Raw genomic sequence first — 14,426 nt, forward strand, 5'->3', positions numbered from 1 at the left:
TTTCATGTAGTGTTACACTAAATACGTGTGCTCTTTCGATCTTTTTTTTTTTGTATCTATGTTAGAAATAACTAATTATTATAATTATTATTATTATTTTACTTATAGCCAAAGAGAAGATCAGCCAGACTGTCTGCTGTAAGTGGTCTTTAAAAGAAAGCTTCCCATGTATTGTAAAATGTAATTTTAAAATTCAGGGAATTTTGGACAATACTAGTTATTTTATACAGATTTATCTTGGATGTTTTAGCAAAATCTTTCTCACCAAGGAAATGTTGTTGTCCCCCCCACCAAGTGCTCAGTCTGAACTATGCCCATTTATTTAAGTTAAGAGGTTGGATTTCATGATTAGTGATCTTTCTTCAGTTATGATTTCCTCCTTCCCCTTCATGACTTGTGTTTTTTGATGCAGATGCCAATGCCCATTACACCAGAGTTGAAGCCCAAAAGAACATCAACTCCAAAGGTAAATATTTAACATGGAATGTTGAGAGAAAATTGCTTTACTTCAGAAATATTTTTTTTTGGAAAGGCATGCAGTTAATCATTTTACTTTCTTTGTTTTCTGTTTAGTTAGTAATATATTACATTATACCATATGGTATATGTAAGCTTTTTGAGTAAGGGATATTTGTTCATGTTCTGTGATTGTCCACTGCATTTGGGTATTTTCATTAAGAAGAAGCAAAACAAAATTTTAGTTGGGTAGACCTATAAAATGTACATGCCTTTGACATCATATAGTCACAACACCAATGTTTCTGGAAAACAAAAAGTGAAAACTGTAGTAACCAAAGTAATAATAGTAGTAACTAACATTTATATAGTACTTTACAGTTTGCAAAGTGTTTTCACATACATTATTTTTAAATGAATACAATTGATTTCATATAGAATTATATACTCTGATGTGGCTAACAACACTAGAAATAAAAATAGCCTCAATATTAAATTCAGTTTTCACTTTATATTTGTATTTATTTACTTGTGTGTAATAATGTGTAAATATAATACAACTAATTTTTAATATTGCTTTACTGAGGTATAGTTAATACTTTAAAGATTGGTTAAAATCATAAACCTTAAAGCTAGGGGGAACATTAAAATCATCGAATCCCATCATTTTGTGATTGGAGAAACTGTAAATTATAGTCATATTTATAAAAGGCTTTGAATTCTTTTATTAAAAAACTGCTAAAACTAGGGCAAATGAAGTTTTAACAATAAGTGGACAACAGAAGAGAAAGGCTTTTAATTTTTTTCTCTATTTTACATTTGAAGGTCACTATTCTATAAAATTAGGTATCCAATTTATAGGTTATTAAGAAAGTTCAGGCACCGGGGTGGCTAAGTGTCTGCCTTGGGCTAAGGTCATGATCTAAGGGTCCTGGAATTGAGCTCCCTGCTCAGTGGGGTAGTCTGCTTCTCCCTTTCCTTCTGCCCCTTCCCCCCCACCCATGATCTCTCTCTATCTCAAATAAATAAATGAAATAGTTTATAAAAAGATATTAAACACTTTATGTCCTTCAAAAATAGAAGATAATGCTACAATAAAACAAATACTGTATGATCATGGATTTTAAAATGCATTAACCTACTTGGCTCTCAGTTTCTCATGTGTTAAAATAGTAATAATATACCTATATTATATTTTATATTTCTAAATCAATTTCACATGTGTTTTGTCATTTGCTCCTTATAATACCCCTATGAGTTGGGTGTTATTACCCTTCTTTACATATAAAAGACATGCACAACAAGATTTATACTTGTGCTCAAGATCACATCAAATAAGTCACAGATCCAGATTTCAAGCACAATTTTTCTGGCCCTTAATCTAGTGCTTTTTACACACAAAGGCAAAGAGATTTCTTGGTCATGATTCAAGTCATTTCAAACTTGTAGATACATATACTGAGTCAGCTCTTCTTTAGGTTATCTCTTTCAAATATATCTAAAGTGATGCTCTTGCTAACATAGTATTTCTCTGAATTATTACCACTGGAAGCTTTGCTATCAATAAAACCCTGTTGCTAATTATGAGACATGACAGATAAACCCCCCCTCTTGTCAAAAAGAGTTAATTTATCAAAGTCTTAATCTGTTGCAGTTAGCTCTGAGTGACCACTGGTCAGTATTCTAACCTGTTGCTTCTCATTTAAAAGAAAGTTTATTTAATTTATACAAAAAGAATATTATTCATTTAGAAGAATTATTTTACTTAATTATATGAGAGAGAGCAAAAACAGGGACAGTGGAGGATGGGGTGGGGACAGGGAGCCAAAGGGTAAAGGAGAGGGGAAAGCAAACTCTGTGCTGAGTGTGGAGCCCTACACAAGGCTCACTCCCAGGACCCTGAGATCATCACCTGAGCCGAAACCAAGAATCCCACACTTAATCCACTGAGCCACCCGGGTGTCCCAGAACATTATTCATTTTTAATGCTGTTTTAGGTTTAGGATGAAACTAAAAGTGTCAAGTCATATTTTTGTTGATATTAAGTTTATATGGGTATTTTAAAGCTTTTTGTAAATCATTACAGCAGCTGATAAAATAACTTGGGCCATTTAATTAACATATCAGTTAAGTTGTATATTTGTTTTTATTATTTTGTGTTGCTGGACAGAAAATGAAGACAAAAAATGATATAGTGGAAAAAAATACAGATGCAGGTGCCAAAGCAATAGCTGAAAAGAAGCAAGAAGTTATTAAAGGAGAATGTGATGCTGAAAATGGAGAAGCCAAAATTATGGAGGTATTTTATAATATTAATAGATTTATCCATTTGAAAGTTTTAACAATGGGTGCTACTGAGAAAATCTTATTTGCCTTGTATTTTAAAAGTTGAGAAACATTAAATGAGTAGGGGTTCTATAGTGTCTTATCCCATTCTAGTTGCTATAACAAATACCACAGACCAAGTGACTTAAAACAACAGAAATTTATTTCTTATAGCTCTGGAGCTGGGGAAGATCTGGGGCAAGATCAAAGCACCAGCATTTTTTGAAAAAATAAGAAAATAAATGAAAAAAAGAAGTACAAAGGAGGCTAGATACTATTTTCCCCTAGAGCTGAAGCTTTGCAGTATTCTATGATCAGTAAACTTGACCTGAGCAAATTGTTTGTGCTGGTCTTCTGGGGGAGGGGCCTCTTGCACTGAGTCTCATGTGGACTTGCCCTAGGTGAATATGCACCTCCAGTGCACAGGGAGACAGGACTTGGTGTAAGTAGCTCTGGACTGTTTTGATGGCTCCCTGAAGTCTTTCATCACTGAGGGATGAATATGGCGGTGCCATATTCTCTAGCCATGGAGCTGAAAATTCACATTCCCAGCACTTGAGTTGATTGCTCATAAGAGCAATCAATCATCTTTCCCTGGTTTCTGTCAGAATCTTGTGTTTACCCTGCCTATGTCTGAGTGAGTTTGTTTGTTTTGTTTTGTTTTGTTTTTATCTCAGGCATGAGAATGAGTTTCAAAATTCTAACTTTAGGGACTCCCATAGTGTAGACCCCTGCTGTTCCTCCCAGGTAGAATATTGCCACACTTCTGCCTTTTGTCAGACTTGGCCCAAGAAAGTGGTCACATGACTGCACAGTGGTTCAGAATTTATGGCAATGCAGAGCAGATACCTGGCACCTAGACTCACTGTTCTCAGCCAGCTTCTCTGTTCCTATGCCTGGGAATAGTGCAGTGTTTAGGATGACCCATTCTTCTTGAGATCCAGGGGATCTTCAGACCACAGTATAACACCCGAAATTCTGCCCTGCTCTTCTACCTGGGCACATTTAAGCCAGGCACATCCTCCATTATAGCATACTTCCAAACATTCTGATTTTTCACTCTGCTGCTTTAATACTATCCAGTAGCCTCCTTAAGCAGGCTCCCCTCATCTCTCCCATATCCACAGCTATATCACACCAGACTCAAGTCCCTGCACCTCCTACCTTCTAAAAGTTGTTCACTTTATTACTTGTAGACTTGCAGTATTTGTCCTCAGATCTCTGATTGATCTCTCAGGTGTTCAGAATGATTTGATAACTATCTAGCCTTATTTGAGAGATGAGACAAACTTAGGGTCATCCCTACTCCTGTGCTATCTTACCTACTTCCTCTGTCTTGTTGCTTTTAGAATTTTTCTTTTATCACCTTATTTTGTAAGTTTGACTACAATATGTCTTGGTGTTGGCCTCTTTTTTTTTTAAATCTTCATGGGAGTTCCCTGTGTGTCCTGGATTTGGATGTGTGTTTCCTTCCCCAGATTAGGAAAGTTTTCAGCTATAATTTCCTCAGATAAACCTCCTGCCCCCTTCTGTCTCCCTTGTTCTTCTGGGATTCATATGACATGAATGTTATTTTGTTTGATGGAGTTGCTATGTTCCCTAAGTCTACTCGCATGTTCTAATCTTTTTTCTGTATCTCTTCTGTTCAGCTTCATTATTTTCTATAATTCTATTTTCTGTATCATTTATTTGTTCTTCTGCTTCTCCTATACGTGTGGTCATTACATCAAGTTAGTTTTAAATCTCAGTTGCTGCATTTTTCATTTCAGTCTGCTTTTTTTAGCTCTTTTATATCTTTGGTAATGGTCTCCCTGATGTCTTCCACGCTTTTTTCAAGCCCAGCTAGTATCCTTATGATTGTTGCTTTAAATTCCAAATCAGGTGTATTATTCACATTTGTTTCTGTTAGAGCCTTGGCTTTAACATTTTCTTGTTCTTTCTTTTAGAGTGCATTCCTTTCTTGGCATTTTGTCTAGGTCTCTGTCTTCTTCTCTGTATTAGGAAAGCCTGTTGTGTTTCCTGCTCCTGACAGTAATGGCTTTATGAAGAAGAGGTCATATAGTATCCAGGGCCTGGCCCTTCCAGAAGTGTCTCTTGTGTGTGCTGTGTGCACTCTGCTTCTGTGTTTTGGCTGCCCCATCCCCAGATCGGTAGTCTGCAGAGGTTCTCCTTGCCTGCAGTGGGCATTGTTTGGACCTTGGCCAGAGTGTGGTGAATTTTAACTATGTATGTACAGGTCTGCTTGTTAAAAGAGATTTGATAATAATTCCACTAGAGATGAAGTTTTGAAGAATTCTATGTTCAGTAGATGCGGTGCATGCAGGGTTTTGTGCTAGTCTTCTGAGGAAGGGGCCTGCTGTGCTGGTACTTAGACACACTTGCCTGAGAAAAGCAGTACCAGCAGAGCATGGCAAGGGCAGGTCTTGGGGTAAGCATGTTAAACTTTCAATGGAGTTTTTCTGATTTCTATGATCAGTTTATGTTGAGGAACAAAGGAGGGAAATGGTGCCGTCCTGCTCCTTTGTCCCTGGGTCCCTCTAAAACTCTAGTCTTCGAGCCCCATTGGTTTAAAAGCTCACAGAAATCAGCACCCCCTCATTTTTCCAGCCAGTGGCTTTGGGGAAGCATTCTCCTTCTGTGTTTCCCTGTGCACACCACTCTCTCTCACCTTTCTCTATGACCAGGGCTCCCTTCCTTCCATAGCACCTACTATCTATTTCTCCCCAAAACCGTGTGTCTGCATATCCTGGCTTTTCCATTTGGCCTCTTCTTTGCTTCTATTTGTGCAGTTTGTTTTATCAATCCTCACATCGATTTCTTGGGTATTCAAAATGATTGATAGTTATCTAGCTATGCTTGGGGGACAAGGCAAACCTAAGGTCCTCCTAGTACACTGCCATCTTAGTTCTTCCCCCACAGTCTACCCGATAAAAGACTTTCCAAGTAACTTTTTTTAGAGAAAACTTAAATCTCACTATTATGGAAACAAAATATTATTTCCTCAAGGAATGCATTTTGTTTTCTCATTGAGAATTGGTGTTATAGAATATATGTCATTTTTCTGTATTTACTGTTTCCCATATTTGTAATGAAAATTCTGTATGTGAATATATTTTCCTGAATTTACTGTTTGAAATATCTAATTATACATGTTTGTGTGAAGATATTTTATTTTTTTAATATTTTATTTATTTATTTGACAGAGAGAGAGAGAGAGCACAAGTAGAGGGAGTGGCAGACAGAGGGAGAGGGAGAAGCAGGCTCCCTGTTGAGCAAGGAGCCTGGTGTGGGGCTCAATCACAGGACACGGGATCATGACATGAGCCAAAGGCAGACGCTTAATCGACTGAGCCACCCAGGCACCCCGTGTGTGAAGATATTTTAGTTAATCCCATTTCTTAGAATGTTTTTCTTATCTTGTGATAGTTGAGATGTGTTTTTCACAGGAAAATTACCTTCTTGTAAATTAAGTATAGTTCCTTTCATAAAATGGTTATAATTCTGTCTAAATACTTAAGGAAAATAGTTCTAAATTTTCAAATATAATATTTTAAAAATTTCTCTATACATATAGGTACCAGCTCCTGAAAAAGAACTTGAGGAAATGAAAGAAGAAAAAAACGAATATGTTGAAGAAGAGGGAATAGAAAAGAAGGAAGTAGTGGAAGTAGCTGGAGAAGATGAAAAAGATCAAGAAGGAGATGGAGAAGATCAAAACAAAAAAGAAGAGAAAAGAGAAGATGGGAAAGAGAACAAAGATGGAAAAGGAGATAGAAAAGAAGATGAAGATGGAAAAGAAAAAGAAGATGGAAAGGAAGAAGAAGAGAAAAAAGAAAAAGGAGATGAAAAAGGGAAAGGAGAAGATGTCAAAGAATTTGAAAATGAAAAAGACACAGGAGAAGAAAAGCAAGAAGACAGAAAAGAGAATGAAGATAGAAAAGAGGAGAAAAGTGTAACTGAGGAAGTTGGAAATAAGGAGGACGGTGGAAATGAGAAAGGAGAAGATGGAAAAGAGAGCAAACATGGAAAAGAGGAAGATGGAACAGAAGAAAATGGGAAGGGAGATGGGAAAGATGGAGGGAAAGGAGAGGAAAATAAAAAGAAGGCTGAAGTCAGAAAAGAAGTAGCTGAAAAAGAAGTAGTCAAAAAATATGAAAAAAAAGAAACTCAGAGTATTGTTTAAAGTTGCCCAATAGTTTCATAATTTGGTAATATGTGCCTCCATGTTGTAATGTTTATAGAAATGAATATTTTTTATCAAATATTTTATAAATACAGCATTTCTTTAACAGCTTAATTTCAAAGCATCTTCATACTGATTATTAATCACAAAGTAGCTAACATGAAACCTTTATACATTTTGTGATCATAATAATGGAATATATAAGAAACTATGCTTTCAACTTTGTCAGTGAATTTCCTTTTGTGTGACTTATGTGTTAAATCTTTGAATTTTAATTTTACTCCTATCTGTGATAATTTCACAAAGTGGGGAGATCCAGAAAACATTCTTCCAAACTACTTGTGGTTGTCTAGGTTGCTTTTATTAAAAAAAAAAAAAAAAGAAAGAAAGAAAAAGAAAGCTTAACTATTTTCTGTAATGTGGAGAGTTATAATTCTTTCTCAGATATAACTTTATTATCAGCTTGTGAACAAATAAAATTGCAATTCCATTTTTAAAAGAGTTACAATTTTGTTTTTTTCAGAAGGGCAATTCTGGTTATATATCCACAAAATTTTACTAGATTGACCTTAATAAAAATTCTTTTCAAAAATAATTAATTTTTTAAAATATATCTAAAAATATAGTTAGCGAAATAATATAGTGCTTGATTTTTCTATTGTGATGTTCACAGAAGCATTTTTATTTTTTTGCACTGAGATAAATTAACATAAAAATTACCATTTTAACCATTTCCAATTCAGTAATTTTTTTTAGTGCTTTCAAAATATTGTGCAACTACCACTATTTAATTCCAAAACATTTTTACCCAAATGAAAATCAAAGTACCAATTAGCAATCTCTCCATTCCCACTCCCCTCCTCACCTGTCCCTGTTAACCACTAATTTAACTTGCCTCTATAGATTTGCCTATTCTAGATATTTTATATAAATGAAATCATGCAATGCATGGCCTTTGTGTCTGGTTTCTTTCACTTAGCATGTTTCCAGGTTCATCCATGTTGCAGCATGTGTCAATTCATTTCTCTTTATGGCTGAATAATACTATATTCCATTGATATACTACATTGCTTCTTGAACATTTGAGATGTTTCCATATTTTTATCAATTACAAATAATGCTGCTATGAATATACATGTAGTACTTTTTGTGCCAATGTATGTTTTCATTTCTCCTAGGCATATATCTAGGAGTAGAACCACTCGGTTATATAGTAATGGCATGTTTAACTTTTTGAGGGACTTTCAGACTGTTTTCCAAAGTGGCTTCAGTTTCACGTATTCTCACCAGCAATGTATGAGGGTTCTAATTTTTCCATGCCCTAGTCAAAACTTCTTATTGTCTATATTTTATTGCAACCATCTTAGTGGGGTTATTGGGAGGTGATTGAAATCATGCTGATTTTGATTTGCATTTCCATAATGATGTTAAACATCTTCTTATGTGCTTATCATCCATTTGTTTATCTTTGGAAAAGTGTCTAACACATCCTTTGCCCATTTTTCTCTTGGGTTGTCTTTTCAGTATTGTGTTGTAAGATGTGTACATATTTTAGATACAAGTGTCATATCAGTCATAATCATTTGCATAATTTTTCCCCATTCTGTGGGTTGTCTTTTCACTTTCTTGTTGCTGTCTTTTGATGCACATGTTTTTAAATTTCGAGTTAAGTCTAATGTGCTTTTTCTTTTATTGCTTGTGTTTTTGGTGACATATCTAAGAATCTTCTACCAAAGCCCAGGTCAGAGATATATACCCATACACCTTAAGAGTTTTATAGCTTTATCTCTTACATTTAAATCTCTGACTCATTTACATGTGGCCATCCATTTGTCCACACATCATTTCCTGAAAACATTATTTCCCCATTGAATGGTCTTGACACTCTTCAAAAATCAATGGACCACAGATGTATGGATTAATTTCTGGACTTTCAATTCTATACCATTGATCCTTATGTCTACATGTCAGTACCATACCTTTGGTTGCTGTAGCATTGTAATAATTTTTGAAATCAGAGAGTATTTGTCCTCTAACTTTGTTCTTGGTTGTTCAGGGTCCCTTACAATTCCATATAAACTTTAGGATCAGCTTGTTCACTTCTACAAAATAAAAGGCAGTTGAAGTTTAGATAAGAATCACAATAAATAAGCAGATAAATTTGGGGAATTTTGCCATACTAAAAATTGTCTTTCAGTATATTAACTTGGGATATCTTTCCATTTATTTAGGTATCTTTCATTTCAGCAATATTTGTAGTTCTTAGAGTATACAAGTCTTGCCCTTCTTTGATTACATTTATTCCAAAGTATTTTATTTTTGATTCTGTAAATGGATTTTTATTTCCATTTTGAATTTTTAATTGCTAATGTATAGAAATACAACTGAATTTTGCATATTAATCTTGTATCCTGTAATTTTGCTGAACTCATTTATTAGATTTAGTAGGTATTTTGAGGATTCTTTAGAGTTTTCTATTTATAAGAACATGTCATCTGCAAATAGAGTTCATTTTACTTCTTTCCAATGTGAGTATCTTTTTCTTTTTTTCTTTTTTTCTTTTCTTGCTTAACTTCCTTGGTTTTCAAAGGCTCCACACATATTAAGAATAAAAAAGAAAATAAACAAATTCAGAAGTCCAGCTTCCAAAGCTTAAACCTCTGTCTCTGCCTCTTTCACAGGGCTGACAGGCTTTGTACCATTTCATACCCTGTATCAAAATTTACTGCAATGCTACAGTAATTAAAATTGACCTAAAAGGGATGGTTAAATATATAGGAACCTTGTCTGTATCCCCCCACTAACTAGTCATATCCCACAACCACAGAAAGTGTACTGTCATAACTTCAAATACAGAAACTGGTCTTTTAAATGCTTGGTCCCCTTCATTGTCAAGGCTAAATAAAAGTAACAATGCTGTGGGGCACCTCAGTGGTTCAGTGGGTTAAAGCCTCTGCCTTTGGCTCAGGTCATGATCCCAGGGTCCTGGCATCGAGCCCCACAACGGGCTATCTGCTCAGTGGGGAGCCTGCTTCTCCCTCTCTCTCTGCCTGCCTCTCTGCCTACTTGTGATCTCTCTGTTTCTGTCAAATAAATAAATATCTTAAAAAAAAAAGTAACAATGCTGGTTTTCTCTTTAAAAGCACATTTCAGGTGATGGGCAGAAATCTTAACTTTGTGAAATTCTACCCTCTATATAAAGAGATAGCCATCTTCACCTTACAATATTATTTTTAACTATATAATAAAGCATTCATATAACAAGAATATCATAGTATACTACAGGAGGACCATTCCTTTACACTATGGCACTAAAATGCTTCACCTGGTCTTGTGGGTCTTCTATTGCTATATATCTTCTTGTTTTAATTGAATCCTACTTTCCCTTTACCATTAAAACTTTGATTCATATAATTTCTCTTCTAAAAGTTTCTAAAATAGTAAGATGTGGAGGGAAAAATGGAGTAGAGGAGTGCTTATTTAAAGAGACAGATACCATTACTGTAAGTGAAAGTGGATATGAATTATAAATCTACTATAGCAGAACAATACTTAATAAAGTTGTGGAGAAATAGACAAAGGTGTAAAAAAATCTTTAGGGAACACCACAGAGAAAAGTTGTTTGAGAAGTACACTTGGGGGACACCTGGGTAGCTCTGTCAGTTAGGTGTCCCACCCTTGATTTCAGTTGAGGTCATGATCTTACAAGCCTGTGAAAGAGAGCCCCATATCAAGCTCTGCACTGGGCATGGAGCCTACTTAAGATTCTCTCCCACTGTCCCTCACCACTCTCTTTCTCTCTTAAAAAAAAAAGTGCTCTTGGAGTTTCCTTAATAATATGAAATATCTTTATTAATTATCTCATTGACAACACAATTTTTGTAATATACTGATTTATTAAAGAATTGATTTTCTGAGTATATAGTGAAGTTTTAATAAAAATTTCTGTTGTGACTTTAGAGGGTTTGCCCCATTAATAAACATGATTTTGGCTAGTGATAGTATGTCTCAAAATAAAAATGTTTAATGTGAACGTCTTTGAAATTATATTCTAATTATATGGTAAGGCATAATTCAGTTTTTTGATGTGGAAAAAAAATAATAAAAAAATATATACACAATTCTTCAGTGTACATCTGCTATATAAAGCAAAGTCTTCCCTTAGTGTTTGTCCTTAATAGCACTTAAAATGTTTCATGCTGAACTTTATTAATCTTTATAAAAATCCCATGTTTTGTATGATACCAACAAAGGGAGGCATAGAACTAGTGCATGTCAAAGTTGGAGTCTACACATAAGTCATAATATAAAAAGTATTATTGATGACCTACTGAGAGCACACAGATAAATCTTGACACCATTTTTTTTTTAATTAGGTTTCAAAAATCCTCCAACAGCAATATTTTGGTCCAAAAATAATTATTTTTCTTCAAGATACTATTGCAGCAATTCTCCAAAATTAAAAAAGAAAAAAGAAAAAAGAAAAAGAACTGTAGGAACAAGTTGATTAACATGTAAAGAACAGGGGTGCCTGGGTGTCTCAGTGGGTTTAAACCTCTGCCTTCAGCTCAGGTCATGATCTCAGGGTCCTGGTATGGAGCCCAGCATCCGGGTGGGGGGCGGTCTCTGCTCAGCAGGAAACCTGCTTCCCCCCACCCTCTCTGTCTGCCTCTCTGCCTACTTGTGATCTCTGTCAAATAAATAAATAAAAAATCTTTAAAAAATAAAAAAATTTAAAAACATGTAAAGAACAGAGAAAAAGTCCACCAAATCAGCTGAAATTCAGTTAAACCTATACCATGACAGTAGGTAAATTACTTGTGTAAAGGTACTTTTCCAGAATACAGAAAAATTTTTAATGTAATATTTATCCAATAGATATATTTGTTTTAATCTTAAAATACATGGATTTAAGACTATTACCCACTTTTAATAATGCTTCATTTGCTTCCCATGAGTACAATAGTCTTTCAGATTATATTGAATTCCTTAAATTGGAAAATGATGAGTAGACAAAAGTCTAATTTTATTTGGAATAGTAATCATTTTTTTTCACCTATTACCTCTCTAACTAGAGTTGTTCAGTCTGACTGTTTGTTGCAGATTTTAAAAACCTTTTCTTTGAAAGAGTCAAACATTAAATCCAGAAAAAATAAATATTATTTAAGGATCAAAATTATGGTTTACTGTATGTTACCTGAAAACATATGCATTTAATTCTTCAGCAACTATATTAGGCAGTCCAGGCTTTGTGTTGTGGATTTTACTAAATAATATGAATGAACCCCAGTGTTTATAGAAACTGAGTTACAGATTACATAACGGGAAGGGTATGTGTGTGTGTGTGTGTGTGTTTCCAGAGTAGAAAGAAAGAACTAATTAGGGACTCCTGGGTGGCTCAGTCAGTTGGACGTCTGCTTTTGGCTGGGTTCATGATCCTGGGGTCCTGGGATCAAGTCCCACATTGCATTTCCTATTCAGCAGGGAGCCAGCTTCTTCCTCTGCCTTCTCCTTTACCTGCTTGTGCTCTCTCTTTCTCTCTCTCTCTGAGAAATAAATAAATAAAATCTTTTTTTAAAAAAGGAGTAATTGCAAAGTGAAATAATTGATTTTGAAATATTTTAGTTTTTATAGCTTGAAAGGCATTTTTTTCATATAAATTAGGATTTCTGACCAAAGATTAAAGAGTTTCTTCAAATATTTAACACATACAAAAGTGTTTACTATGTACCAGGCACTATCTTAAGCATTTTGTGTATATTACACATATAAATGACAAACACATTTACATATAGTAAATCAAGGAGACAAGTAGTATTATTATTCTCACTTTATAGATAAACAAAGGGATGAAATCCAGTAGTTTAGTTTGCTTGTAGCAAATTCATAATCTGGGTGGGGGGGTTGAGCTAGGTTATGCTGTCTCTCAAATAGGCTTAACCTACAAGCTAATTTTGACCAGTAGGATTTTTGTTTGTTTGTGTAGTAAAAATAATCTTAGAAATCCAATGAGAAATGACAAGTACTAACTAGTGTTGAAATCTAGATTTTTTTTTAAGTAGGCTCCACACTGGCTCCACTCCAGTGTGGGGTTTGAACTAACAAATGGAGATCAAGACCTGAGCTTACATTAAGAGTTAAACATTTAACTGACTGAGCCACCCAGATGCTCCACAATTTAGATTCTTTATTCATTCAGTCAATAAATATTTATCTAGTACAGACTATGTGCCAACTGAGTTAGTAAGTACTGTGGTACAGAGGTTACATCTATAAAGATGCTATAAATCCTATAGTCCAGCAGAGGAAACCAATACTTTTTAATTACAAAAATAGATTATTACAACTTTATAATGTTATAGATGAATAATAAGGTAGCTAAAAGATAGTATGACAGAAGAATAGTAAGGTAGCTAATAACAGAAACTAGCACTTGTAGGAGGTTAGAGGTGTTAATTTTCATGTAATATAGTGTCTAATCCATTCACCCAGACACATGAGTTAATTGAACTCAGCTGGGTAGTTCTCGCTTGAGGTTTTCTGGGTCTTGAAAACTATATAATAGTTCTGCTGCATTTTGTCAGTCAAAGAAGCCAAAGGTCAGCCCAAATCCAAAAGGAGAAAAATAAATAAGGACACAAATATAAGGAAGCATGATATATTGGGGAGCCATATTTAGAAATTAGCTACTATGAATCTCCATTTTCTTGTTATCTGTTGGCAGAATCTCTACAGCATCAATGTTGAATCTTCCAGATTAATCCCCAATTGTAAAAAATATTTTCTCCTGTTTTCCTTCCTCTTTTTTATCATTCTGAAATTGTCTTTATTATTATATTTAATATGTTTATTGAATTTTATATTTTTAAATTTTAATTTCCATGAGCTCTTTTTGTTCTATGCTCTTCTTTTTTCTTTTTCTTTTTTTTTCCATATAAGGCTATGCTTGTTTCTTAATGTAGTATTTTTCTCTCTTCTGTCCTTCAGTATCAAATTTACAATTTACTAGCTTTTGCTTGCTTTGTATTAAGTTGTCTTTTATTACCTATATTGCTGTATTTCCTCTAAAGTCCTCCCTTCCCAACCCACCTCCATTTTGGTTTGTTTTGGTAACTGCATTTAATGTTAGAGTTTTTCCTCAAATACCTAATGATTTAAGACATTTCACATTTATATTTAAGAATGAGACCCTAAAAAGCTAATTGGGCCTACTAGTACTATGTTGAAAAATAGTGGTAAGAGTGAACATAACTGTTGTACTCCTGACCTTAAGGGAAAAGATCTCAGTTTTTCCCCTTTGATGGACTTTTCATATATGGCTTTTATGATATTGAGGTATGTTCCTTCTATACCTACATTGTGGAAAGTTTTTATCAAGAAAGGATGCTGTATTTCATCAAATGTTTTTTTTTTTCTACCTCAATTGAGAGGATCTTATGCTTCTTGTCCTTTCTTTTATTAA

General features: G+C 34.4%; 1 protein-coding gene across 1 annotated transcript; it reads left to right on the forward strand.

The window, feature by feature from the left end:
* The first annotated feature begins 112 nt into the window (after window positions 1-112).
* On the forward strand, window positions 113-11,042 carry HMGN5 (high mobility group nucleosome binding domain 5). The gene is made up of 4 exons (XM_059386272.1): window positions 113-138; window positions 413-466; window positions 2,627-2,755; window positions 6,356-11,042. The coding sequence occupies exons 2-4, from the start codon at window positions 413-415 to the stop codon at window positions 6,962-6,964; spliced, it is 792 nt and encodes a 263-aa protein (XP_059242255.1). The 5' UTR covers window positions 113-138; the 3' UTR covers window positions 6,965-11,042.
* Window positions 11,043-14,426: the final 3,384 nt, after the last annotated feature.

The sequence above is a fragment of the Mustela nigripes genome, chromosome X (assembly GCF_022355385.1).
Source record: "Mustela nigripes isolate SB6536 chromosome X, MUSNIG.SB6536, whole genome shotgun sequence".
In the NCBI taxonomy this organism is placed as follows: domain Eukaryota; kingdom Metazoa; phylum Chordata; class Mammalia; order Carnivora; family Mustelidae; genus Mustela; species Mustela nigripes.